Genomic DNA, 13,209 nt, shown 5'->3' with positions numbered 1-13,209 from the left:
TTATCCTATCCCGTCCTAATAATAAAGATGATATTTGCTAAGTACTTACTGCGTGCCAAGCACTGGAGTAGATACCAGGTAATGAGGTTGTCCCACCTGGGGCTCACAGTGTTAATCCCCATTGTAAAGATGAGGTAACAGGCACAGAGATGTTGTTAAGTGACTTGCCCGAAGTCACACAGCTGATAAGTGGCAGAGCCAAGATTAGAACCCACGACCTCTGACTCCCAAGCCCAGGCTCTTTCCACTAAGCCACGCTGCTGCACATGGCAAGCGGCTAACAAATGCCACAATTATTATTATTACCCCAGCACTTGGAAAAATGCTTGGTACACAGTAAGCACTTAATATCACTATTATTATTATTATTATACTGGACTCTCCCAAGCCCTAGAAGCAGCGTGGGTCAGCAGAAAGAGCCCGGGCTTAGGAGTCAGAGGTTGCATGTTCTAATCCCAGCTCTGCCACTTGTCAGCTGTGTGATTTGGAGCAATTGACTTAATTTCCCTGTGCCTCAGTTCCCTCATCTGTAAAATGGGGATGAAGACTGTGAGCCCCACGTGGGACAACCTCACTACCTTGTATCTCCCCCAGCATGTAGAACAGTGCTTGGCACAGGGTAAGCACTTAATACCAACATTATTATTATTACAGTGCTGACCATTGCGCTCTGCACACAGTAAGAGCTCCATAAATACGACTGACTGAGTGAGTGAGTGAAGTCACCTCTTCAAAGCCCTACTGAGAGCTCATCTCCTCCAGGAGGCCTTCCCAGACTGAGCCCTCCCTTTCCCTCTCCTCCTCCTCCCCTCCCCATCGCCCCGACTCCCTCCCTCCGCTCTATCCCATTCCCCTCCCCGCAGCACATGTGCATATTTGTATATATTATTTATTACTCTACTTATCTAGTTAATGATAGATCTATGATTCTACTTATCTTAATAATACAGTGCTCTGCACAAAGTAAGCACTCAATAAATACTACTGAATGAATATTGATGTCTACTTGCTTTCTTCTGCTGTCTCCCCCGCTTCTAATAATAATAATAATGTTGGTATTTGTTAAGTACTTACTATGTGCAGAGCACTGTTCTAAGCGCTAGGGTAGGTACAGAGCAATCAGGTTGTCCCACGTGAGGCTCACAGTCTTCATCCCCATTTTACAGATGAGGTCACTGAGGCCCAGAGAAGTTAAGTGACTTGCCCACAGTCACACAGCTGACAAGTGGCAGAGCGGAATTCAAACCCATGACCTCTGACTCCCCAGCCGGCTCTTTCCATTAAGCCACGCTGTGAGCCCGTTGTTGAGCAGGGATTGCCTCTGCCTGTTGCCAAACTGTCCATTCCAAGCGGTTGGCCCAGTGTTCTGCACAGAGGAGGAGCTCAATAAATATGAATGAGTGGGTGAATGAGTGAATGAATATGTGCATGAATGAGTGAATAAGTGAGTGAGTGAATGAATGAGTGAATATGTGAGTGAATGAATGAATAAGTGAGTGAGTGAATGAATGAATGCACATGAATGAGTGAATAATAATAATGTTGGTATTTGTTAAGCGCGTACTACGTGCAGAGCACTGTTCTAAGCACTGGGGTAGACATGGGGGAATCAGGTTGTCCCACGTGGGGCTCACAGTTAATCCCCATTTTACAGATGAGGTAACTGAGGCACAGAGAAGTGAAGTGACTTGCCCACAGTCACCCAGCTGACAAGTGGCAGAGCCGGGAGTCGAACTCATGACCTCTGACTCCGAAGCCCAGGCTCTTTTCCACTGAGCCACGCTGCTTACTTAGTGAGTGAGTGAATAAGTGAGTGAATAAGTGAATGAATGAATGTGTGTGAATGAGTGAATAAGTGAGTGAGTGAATAAGTGAATGAATATGTGAGTGAATGAGTGAGTGTGAATGAATGAGTGAATGAATGAATGAATATGTGAGCAAATGAGTGAATAAGTGAGTGAGTGAATGAATGAGTGAATATGTGAGTGAATGAATGAATAAGTGAGTGAGTGAATGAATGAATGCACATGAATGAGTGAATAATAATAATGTTGGTATTTGTTAAGCGCGTACTACGTGCAGAGCACTGTTCTAAGCACTGGGGTAGACATGGGGGAATCAGGTTGTCCCACGTGGGGCTCACAGTTAATCCCCATTTTACAGATGAGGTAACTGAGGCACAGAAGTGAAGTGAAGTGACTTGCCCACAGTCACCCAGCTGACAAGTGGCAGAGCCGGGAGTCGAACTCATGACCTCTGACTCCGAAGCCCAGGCTCTTTTCCACTGAGCCACGCTGCTTACTTAGTGAGTGAGTGAATAAGAGTGAATAAGTGAATGAATGAATGTGTGTGAATGAGTGAAGAAGTGAGTGAGTGAATAAGTGAATGAATATGTGAGTGAATGAGTGAGTGTGAATGAATGAGTGAATGAATGAATGAATATGTGAGCAAATGAGTGAATAAGTGAGTGAGTGAATGAGTGAGTGAATAAGTGAGTGAATGAATGAGTGAATGAATGAATATGTGAATGAATGTGTGAATGAATATGTGAATGAATGAGTGAATAAGTGAGAGAATGAGTGAATAAGTGAGTGAATATGTGAGCGAATGAGTGAATAACTGAGCGAGTTAATGAATGAATGAATATGTGAGTGAATTAGTGAATGAATGAGTGAATAAGTGAGAGAATGAGTGAATAAGTGAATGAATGAATGAATGAGTGAATATGTGAGCAAATGAGTGAATAATCATTCATTCATTCAATAGTATTTATTGAGCGCTTACTATGTGCAGAGCACTGTACTAAGCGCTTGGGATGTACAATTGGGCAACAGGTAGAGACAAGTCCCTGCCCTTTGACGGGTTTACAGTCTAATCGGGGGGAGACGGACAGACAAGAACGATGGCGAGGAATAGAGTCGAGGGGAAGAACATCTCGTAAAAACAATGGCGACTAAATAGAATCGAGGCGATGTACATTTCATGAACAAAATAAATAGGGTAACGGAAATATATACAGTCGAGAGGACGAGTACAGTGCCGAGGGGATGGGAAGGGAGAGGGGGAAGAGCAGAGGGAAAAGGGGAAAAAGAGGGTTTAGCTGCGGAGAGGTAAAGGGGGGGTGGTAGAGGGAGTAGAGGGAGAAGGGGAGCTCAGTCTGGGAAGGCCTCTTGGAGGAGGTGAGTTTTAAGTGAGAATAAGTGAGCGAGTGAATGAGTGGATTAGTGAGTGAATTAATGAGTGAGCGAATTAATTAATTAATAAGTGAATGAGTGAATTAATGAGTGAGCGAATTAATTAATGGATAAGTGAAGGAGTGAATTAATGAGTGAATGACTGAGAGAATGAATGAATGAATGACCCCCAGCCAATGCGACTCCCGCTTTTTTCTTTTAAATCTCCCGCGCGGCTCCCCATCCCTCCTCCTCCTCCTCCTCGTCGTCGTCGCCCTCCCTCCTTCCCAGCGCGGGCCCGGTCTCACTGCTGGCGGGACGGCGTCTCCTCCGTGAAGGCCTCCTCCATGAGCAGCTCCAGCTCGGCCGTCTCCATCTCGGCGGGCGGCGGGGGGGGAGGGGGTCGCGGAGGGGCTTGCTCCGCGCATGCGCCCCGGCCCCTGCCGCCTCACGCGGGCCTTGACGAGGAGAGGCGAAGCCGCGCTCTGCGCATGCGGGCCCTGAGGAGGGATGGCGAAGCCGCGCTTTGCGCATGCGCCCCGGCCCTCCCCCCTCGCCGACGCCTCTCCGAGGGACGGCGAAGCCGCGCTTTGCGCATGCGCCCCGGCTCCCCGCCGACGCCTCTCCGAGGGACGGCGAAGCCGCGCTTTGCGCATGCGCCCCGGCTCCCCGCCGACGCCTCTCCGAGGGACGGCGAAGCCGCGCTTTGCGCATGCGTCCCGACTCCCCGCTGACGCCTCACGCGGGCCCTGACAAGGATGGGACGCGAAGCCGCGCTCTGCGCATGCGCCCAAACGCGGGGGCGGGGCCGGAGGGCACCCGTGACGTCATCCCACAGGGCGGGGTGGGAGGGGGGCGAGGTGCTTTGGTCCTTGTTCGGAAAACCTGTCAATCATTGGCACCATCACAATATATTTTGTCACTACATTATACTGAGTGCTGTGCTAAGAGCACTTAGAGAAGCATCGTGGTTCAGTGGAAAGAACCTGGGATTAGGAGTCAGAGGTTATAATAATAATAATAATAATGTTGGTATTTGTTAAGCGCTTACTATGTGCAGAGCACTGTTCTAAGCGCTGGGGTAGACACAGGGGAATCAGGTTGTCCCACGTGGGGCTCACAGTCTTCATCCCCATTTTACAGATGAGGTAACTGAGGCCCAGAGAAGTGAAGTGACTTGCCCACAGCCACACAGCTGACAAGTGGCGGAGCCGGGATTCGAACCCATGATCTCTGACTCCAAAGCCCGTGCCCTTTCCACTGAGCCACGCTGCTTCTCTGTGGGTTTGAATCCCGGCTCTGCCACTTGTCAGCTGTGTGACTTGGAGCAAGTCACTTCACTTCTCTGGGCCTCAGTGACCTCATCTGTAAAATGGGGATTAAGACTGTGAGTCTCACTTGGGACAACCTGATTACCCTGTCTCTCCCCCAGTGCTTAGAACAGTGCTCTGCACAGAGTAAGCGCTTAACTAATACCAACATTATTATTATTATTATTAACAGTAGAAGGCATGATTCCCACCTCAACTCTTACAACAATAATAATTATGGTATTTATTAAGCGCTTACTATGTACCATTCATTCAATATTATTTATTGAGCACTGTACCAAGCACTGTTCTAAGCACTTGGGGAGATACGAAGTATTCAGGTTGTCCCACGTGGGCTCACAGCCTAAATTCCCATTTTGCAGATGAGGTCACTGAGGCACAGAGAAGTTTAATAATAATAAAAATGATGGGTTTTTTAGGCACTTACTATGTACCAAGCACTGTCCTAAGTGCTGGGGGAGATACGAGGTATTCAGGTTGTCCCCCGTGGGGCTCACGGTCTTAATCCCCATTTCACAGATGAGGTCACTGAGGCACAGAGAAGTTTAATAATATTAATAAAAATGATGGTATTTTTTTAGCCACTTACTATGTGCCAAGTACTGGGGAAGATGCAAGGTATTCAGGTTGTTCCATGTGGGGCTCACAATCAATCCCCATTTTACAGATGAGGTAAATGAAGCACAGAAAAGTCACACAGCTGACAAGTAGCAGAGCTGGGATTAGAAACCGTGGCCTCTAGCTCCCAGGCCCCTGCTCTTTCCACTAAGCCACACTGGTTCTCTACAACCTAATGGGGGAAATGAGCAGATATACTCAATCATATTTGTTGAGTGCTAATTAAATGCTCTGGAGAATGCAATATATAACATGTTGGTAGACACATTCCCTGCCCACAATGAGTTTACAGTCTAGAAGGGGAGAATATAGATTGTATACTTGCTTTAGGAATGTAATTAAAATAGTAGCGGCCCCCTCCACATTAGCCAGGAACTCCTGACCTTAAAGCACTCAATTAGCTCTCTCCATCCTATTTACTCTTTTCCCACTACACCCCTGTACACACTCTACAATCCTCTCAAGCTAAACTCCTTTCTGGGCCTTATTCTCAACACAACTTCCCCCGTCTCTAAAATTCTCTCCCCCTTCCAAACCACCATCGACAACCTTCCCTATTTCCAAAACCCTTTTGAAATCACAGCTCCAGGAGGCCTTCCCCAATTAATTTTTTAATCTCCCTTTTATATCTTTCCATCTATCACCTCAGCACTTCTGCACCACCTGAGCATTTAACTTAGTACAACCTTTCATCTCGCTTATGAATATATTCATTCATTCATTCAATAGTATTTATTGAGCACTTACTATGTGCAGAGCACTGTATTAAGCGCTTGGAATGTACAAATGGGCAACAGATAGAGACAATCCCTGCCCACTGATGGGCTCACAGTTTAATCGGGGGAGACAGACAAAAACAAGACAACTTAATCACAATAAATAGAATCAAGGGGATGTACACCTATTTAGCAAAATAAATAGGGTAATAAAAATCTATACAAATGAGCACAGTGCTGAGGGGAGGGGAAAGGAGGGAGGAGGAGCAAAGGGAAGGCGGGAAAAGGGGGCTTAGCTGAAGGGAGGTGAAGGGGAAAGGGGGAAGGAGCAGAGGGAGCAGAGAGGGACCAAAGGGAAAAGTGGAATCTCAGTCTGGGAAGGCCTCTTGGAGGAGGTGACCTGTTACTTCAGCACACTACTTCATGTATATATGTCCATTTTCCTTCTTCTTCCTGTCAATAAAATACCTTAGTGTGTCATCCCCTCTAAAACTTGACTAAAATCACATCTTCCAATTGATTGATCGATTAAGTCCTCATTTCTTCTATCTGCCTCTCCTTTGGGTCAACTATGTGCTTATCTGTGTACCCCTAAAGCACTTTGATAGTCACCTCAGCCCCACACCACTTATGTACATATTCTTATACTCTATTATTTCTCCTATCTGTAATTTATTTTAATGTCTCTCTCCCCAGTAGACTGTAAGCTCCTTGTGGGCATTCATTCATTCAATAGTATTTATTGAGCGCTTACTATGTGCAGAGCACTGTACTAAGCACTTGGAATGTACAAATCGGTAACAGACAGAGACAGTCCCTGCTCTTTGATGGGCTTACAGTCTAATCAGGGGAGAAGGACAGACAAAAACAATAGCAGTAAATAGAATCAAGGAGATAAACATCTCATTAAAACAATAGCAAATAAATAGAATCAGGGTGATATACATCTCATTAACAAAATAAATAGGGTAATTAAAATATATACAGTTGAGTGGATGAATACAGTGCTGAGGGGAGGGGAAGGGAGAGGGGGAGGAGCAGAGGGAAAGGGGGGGAAAGGGGGCTTAACTGAGGGGAGGTGAAGGGGGATAGATGGGGAGCAGAGGGAGCAGAGGGAAAAGGGGAGCTCAGTCTGGGAAGGCCTCTAGGAAGAGGTGAGCTCTAAGTAGGGCTTTGAAGAGGGGAAGAGAATTAGTTTGGCGGAGGTGAGGAGGGAGGGCATTCCAGGACAGGGGAGGACGTGGCCCAGGGGTTGACGGCGGGATAGGCTTGAACGGGGGACAGTGAGGAGGTGAGCGGCAGAGAAGCGGAGCGTGTGGGGTGGGCAGTAGAAAGAGAGAAGGGAGGAGAGGTAGGAGGTGGCAAGGTGATGGAGAGCCTTGAAGCCTAGAGTGAGAAGTTTTTGTATCATGTGGAGGTTGATGGGCAACCACGGAGGTTTTTAAGAAGGGCATGCCCAGAGCGTTTCTGCAGGAAGATGAACCGGGCAGCAGAGTGAAGAATAGATGGGAGTGGGGAGAGACAGGAGGATGGGAGATCAGAGAGAAGGCTGACACAATAATCCAGCCGGGATATTATGAGAGCCTGTAGCAGTAAGATAGCCGTTTGGGTGGAGAGGAAAGGGCAGATCTTGGCAATATTATAAAGGTGAGACCGGCAGGTTTTGGTGACGGCTTGGATGTGTGGGGTGATCGTGTCTACTAATGCTATTGTATGATATTTTACCAAATACTTAGTACAATACTCTGCACACAATGAGTTCAATAAATACCGTTGATTGATTGAGTAAAATGTAAGCTTCTAAAGGGCAGAGATCATAGCTATTAACAATTATACTCCACTGAGTGTTCTGCACACAGTAGGCAATAACTGACTCCCTGTCTCCAGTCTCTTCCCTCTCCAGTCCATACTTCACTCTACTGCCCAGATCATTTTCCTAAAAAAAAGTTCATTCCATGTTTCTCTCCTCCTCAAGAATCTCCAATGGTTGTCCATCCACCTCCACATCAAACAGAAACTCCACACCATTGGCTTTAAACCACTCAGTCAGCTCTCTTCCTCCTACCTAAACTCACTGATCTACAACCGAGCCCACACACTTCACTCCTTTAATGCCGACGTAATCTTTGAACCTCAGTCTATCCCACAAGCCAAACCCTCACCCATATCCTCCTTCGGGCCTGGAATTCCCTGCCCCTTCATGTGACAGTCCACCACTCTCCCCACTTTCAAAACTCTCCTCTAAAATTACATCTTTTCCAAGAGGCCTTCCCTAACTAAACCCTCATTCCCCCTCCCCTCTCCATCGACTGTGTACTTGGCCGTGTACTTCTTATTCACTTTGATTTTTTTATGGTATTTGTTAAATGCTTGCTATGTACCAGGCACTGTACTGAGTGCTGGAGTAGATACAAGTTAATCAGGTTGGACACAGTCCCTGTCCCACATGGGGCTCAGTCTTAATCCCCATTTTACAGATGAAGTAACTGAGGCACAGAGAAGTGAAGTGACTTGCCCACAGTCTTGCAGCAGACACCTGGCAGAGCCGGGAGGATTAGGTCCTTCTGACTCCCAAACCTGTGCTCTATCCACTAGACCATGCTGCTTCTCTATTCACCTCAGCCCCACAATACATAAATACTTAAATAGTTTATGCTCTACCATTTCCCCTATCCCTAATCTGTTTAAATGTTTATCTCTCCCTATAGACTGTAATATCCTCGTGGGCAGGGCTCACATCTACCAACTTTGTTGTATTGTAATTTCCCATGTGTTGAGTACAGTGCTCTGCACATAGTAAATACTCAAATACTATTGACTGAATGATTCATCAACATAGGTGTTAAAGGTGGGTGATGGCAAGGTAAAACCAGGGACATAGGAATTAGTTGGAAAATGTCTCTTGGAGGAGGACGCTTTGAAGGTGGGAGAATATATAATTGAGATAATTTTAAGGGAGGGAGGCGTTCAATACAGGGGTAAGAGAGTACACAATGGGTGACATGGGAGAATGAGAAGTGGCCTAGTGGAAAGAACATGGGCCTGGGGGGACATGAGTTCAAATCCCAGCTCTGCCACACGTCTGGTGTGTGACCTTGGGCAAGTCTTTTAACTTCTGTGTGCCTCAGTTACCTCATCTGTAAAATGGGATTAAGACTGTGAGCCCCATATTCATTCATTCATTCAACCGTATTTATTGAGTGCTTATTGTGTGCACAGCATTCATTCATTCATTGAATCGTATTTATTGAGCACTTACTGTGTGCAGAGCCCTGTACTGAGCATTTGGAAAGTATAATTCGGCAACAAATAGAAACAATCCCTACCCAACAACGGGCTCACACTCTAGAAGTACTGTACTAAGCACTTGGGAAAGTACAACACGGCAGTAGAACAGGTACATTCCCTGCCCACAACAATCTTACAGTCTAGAGGGGGAGACAGACATTAATAGAAATAAATAAATAGATTGCAGATATGTACATAAGTGCTGTGGGACTGCGAGGGGCAGTGAATAAAGGGAGCAGGTCAGGATGATGCAGAAGGGTGTGGGAGTAGGGGAAAGGAGGGCTTAGTCAGGGAAGGCCTCTTGGAGGAAATATGCCTTCAGTAGGGCATAGAAATGGGGGAGAGTCATTGTCTGTCAGATTTGAGGCAGGAGGGCGTTCCAAGCCAGAGGCAGGATATGGGTGAGAGGTTGGTGCAGAGATAAACGAGATCAAGAGATAGTGAGCAGGTTAGCGTTAGAGGAGTGAAATGTGTGGACTGGGTTGTAGTAGGAGAGTAGCAAGTGAAGTAGGAGGGGGCAAGGGGATTGTGTGCTTTAAAGTCAATTGTGAGGACTCTGTTTGATGCAGAGGTGGATGGGCGATCACAGGTAGTTCTTGAGGAGTGGGTTCAGCATCCATCTCCCCCTCCATCAGCCTGTCTGGCCTGATCCTGGGCAGGAAAGTGGGTGTCTGCACTAGGAGGGGTCTGCACTGCTGAGGGGCTTGAGAGTCAGCGCTGACAGGGCAGAAGGTAGGGAAGAGGTTGGGGCGGAGGGCTGGGCAGGGGGCAGGAGAGGGCAGAGCAGAAGACAAGGTAGAGGGCAGAGGGGGAGGCAGAGGGCTGGACAGGGCAGAGGGAAGAGCAGAGGGCAGGATGGGGGGCTGGGCAGGGCAGAGCAAAATAGAGGGCAAGGTGGAGGGCCGGGCAAAGGGCTGGGCAGAGCAGAAGGCAAAGTAGAGGGCAGGGCAGAAGGCCAAGTAAAGGGCAGGGCAGAGGGCAGAGGAGAAGGCTAGAAACGGTGTGGAGAGTCTCCAAGGCCCTTCTCCCCCTGCCACTTGGCCTGCAGCACCTCTTTGCACCTCCCGGTGCCTCTTCACACCTCCTTCCCCAAGGCAGGGTATTTCCTGGGCGGATCCCTCCCTTTCGCCCTCCTTCCCCATTAACTTTCCCTCCTCTTCCTCCTCCTCTCTCCCTTTCTTCTCCAGTCCCTCTTCCCTCTTTTATTTTTTAATGGTATTTTTTAATCACTTCCTCTGCGTCAAGCACCATTGCAAACGCTGGGGTAGTTAAAAGATCATCAGGCAGACTCCCCCGATTAGACTGTAAGCCCGTCAAACGGCAGGGACTGTCTCTATCTGTTGCCGACTTGTTCATCCCAAGCGCTTAGTACAGTGCTCTGCACATAGTAAGCGCTCAATAAATACTATTGAATGAATGAATGAATGAATAGTGGGTCAGAAAAGGAACGGAAAGAGAGGCGTATATACCCAGTCCAGGAGTTTGGATAAGTATGGGAGGTGAGAAATGGGGTCATAGCTAAAGGGTGCAAAGGGTTTGAGAAAACATGCTTTCAGCATGGAAGAGGAGACTCGAGGATGTTTAAAGGCAGTAAAAAATTGCTTATAGAGAATGAGCTATTGAGAGTTGTTAGTGAATCAGAAGGGTGGAATTAAGGTGGGTCAGAGCCAAAGGTGGAGAAGTTAAATTTTGAGAATAGGCAGGAGATTTGCATCATCAGTGGTATTTATTGAGCGCTTACTCTTTGCAGATCACTGGACCAAGCACTTAGGAGAGTACATTATAACAGAGTTGGTAGACATGTTCCATGCCCACAGTGAGCTTACTGTCTAGAAGAGAAGATAGACATTAATAAAATAATTATGGATATGTACATAAGTGCTGTGGTGCTGAGGGTAGGGTGAATATCAAATGCCCAAAGGTCACGGCTCAAAGGGTAAGATCTCCTCTTGGGAGCTGGAAAGGATGAGAAAGTGTTCGTAGAGGGGAGTTGGAGTTGGGGAGGTGAAGGGAGAATTTTGGGAAGTTCATCCTAGTGCTGTCCCCACATTCAAATTGCTCTTCAACATCCCATCTTTTCCAACAAAGTCTTCCTCAATTCATTCCCAGCTCCCCCAGACATATAAACCCATTAGCCTCCTCTGATATTTAAGAACTTATTTATACCCATCTTCAACCCAATTATATCTTGGGTTATTTCTTTTGACTAGTCTGGGTAAATATTAGCTCTTTCTCCCCCATTGAATGTAAGCTCCTTATGAGTAGAGAATGTTTGTTTCTACTAATGTTTGTTTGACTCTACTAATGTTTTGTTTCTTCTTTGTTTTGTGTATCCCAGTTACAACTGTGGTACAGTGTACTGCACCCAATGAGCCATCATTAAATACAACTATTGCTGCTTCTGCTGTCATAATTTCATGATGCTACCAAGGTCCCAGATCAAATTGGGCCTTCCTTCCCTCCCCCACCCGCCCAAGTATTGGTCCCCTTTGGCTTTCGTGGACTTGGTCCTAGGCTAGGACCGGCCACTCCGGGTTTGAGTGGATCCCGCAGTCATCTCCTCCTAGAACCATACTCCCGGGGCTGGGCCAGAACTAAAGCACTCTCTGTGGCTTGGGAGGCCCAGACGCTACAGACCTCCCGTGTGTTGGGCACTTTGTCAAACCACCGTTTTATTTATAGTCTTTACTGGTAAGTTTATTACATAATTGTTTATTAATTATAGAGTTGGTTGAAACTTGAATCGTTTTTCCCACACTGGAGGGCCCCAAAGTCCGAATGTGAAATTTCGTGCTGCCCAGAAATAAGTGTGTTGCTGCTCTGACTTTTGTGATTAAACAGCTAAAGCTGAGAAGCAGTGTCTTTGGTCTGTCAAAAGCATATCAATGTATCTGCAGGCTATAAGATGAAACCTTCACTTGTAGGTTTTTCAACTGGTATCTTGTAAATTTGCAAAGGTAGAAACATTCTGTAGCATTTTTAAATCTCCTGGAGTTTAACACTGGTTATACAGATAACTTGGGCTGGGTCATCACATCAGAAGTACCCAAGGGTCACTATGTACTACCTACTCCCTAACGTGACCTATGTTGTTCCAACATATTAAGGACAGTGGGCTTGGAAGTCTTTTAATCCCCCTTCTAAATTTAATCAACAAAGAGCATCCTCTATAAAAAAATTGCATCAGGAAAACCACATCAGTAATTACTTGATACGGAGCAGTTAGAGTCAGAGATTAGCATTTTAAAGCTGGTTTATCCAGAATGAAACCTCTGCCAAATGAACTGGAGTGTTAAAGGATTAAAATAAAAACTTCTGGGAGTGGAAGAAAAAACAAATATCATGGAATGCCTCTGCAGAACATCCTCATCAGCTTACCTTCCCCCTTCTTTCATCCCCTTCCTGTCTGGAGCCAAGATCTGCCCTTTGCTCTCCACCCAAACTGCTACCTTGCTGGTACAATCTCTCATAATATCCCGACTTGACTATGGCATCAGCCTCCTTTTTGATCTCCTGTCTCTCCTCACTTCAGTCTATACTTCACTCCGCTGCCCGGATTCTCTCTCTGCAGAAAAGCTCTGGGCATGTCACTCCCCTCCTCAAAAATCTCCAGGAGTTGCCTATCAACCTTCGTATGAAACAAAACTCCTCACTCTTGGCTTCCAAGCTGTCCATCCCCTTGCCCCCTCCTACCTTACCTCCCTTCTCTCCTCCTACAGCCCAACCCACCCATTCTGCTCCTCTGCCACCACCAGCCTCCTCACTGCACCTTGTTCCCGTCTGTCCCGCCATCCACCCCGGCCCACGTCCTACCTCTGGCCTGGAATGCCTTCCTTCCTCACATCCGCCAAACTAACTCTTTCCCCCTCTTCAAAGCACTACTGAGAGCTCACCTCCTCCAGGAGACCTTCCCAAACTGAGCCCTCCCTTTCCCTCTGCTCCTCCTCCTCTCCCCATTGCCCCTACTCCCTCCCTCTACTCTACCCCCTTCCCCTCCCCACAGCTCTTGTACATATTTATTGCTCTATTGATTTTATTAATGATGTGCATTTATCTGTGGTTCCATTTATCTTATTTGATGGT

At 46.8% G+C, this 13,209-nt stretch overlaps 1 protein-coding gene across 1 annotated transcript in view; it reads right to left on the bottom strand.

Moving 5' to 3' along the window:
• Nucleotides 1–3,561, bottom strand: part of DNA2 (DNA replication helicase/nuclease 2) — a 48,015-nt gene extending 44,454 nt beyond the window's left edge. Inside the window, exon 1 of the mRNA XM_029060206.2 lies at nucleotides 3,482–3,561. Within this exon, the coding sequence (XP_028916039.1) occupies nucleotides 3,482–3,549 (68 nt within the window). The 5' untranslated portion in view covers nucleotides 3,550–3,561. The remainder of the gene's footprint in view (nucleotides 1–3,481) is intronic.
• Nucleotides 3,562–13,209: the final 9,648 nt, after the last annotated feature.

This window comes from Ornithorhynchus anatinus, chromosome 3 (assembly GCF_004115215.2).
Source record: "Ornithorhynchus anatinus isolate Pmale09 chromosome 3, mOrnAna1.pri.v4, whole genome shotgun sequence".
Lineage (NCBI taxonomy): Eukaryota > Metazoa > Chordata > Mammalia > Monotremata > Ornithorhynchidae > Ornithorhynchus > Ornithorhynchus anatinus.
This window is presented reverse-complemented; position numbering and strand designations above follow the sequence as displayed.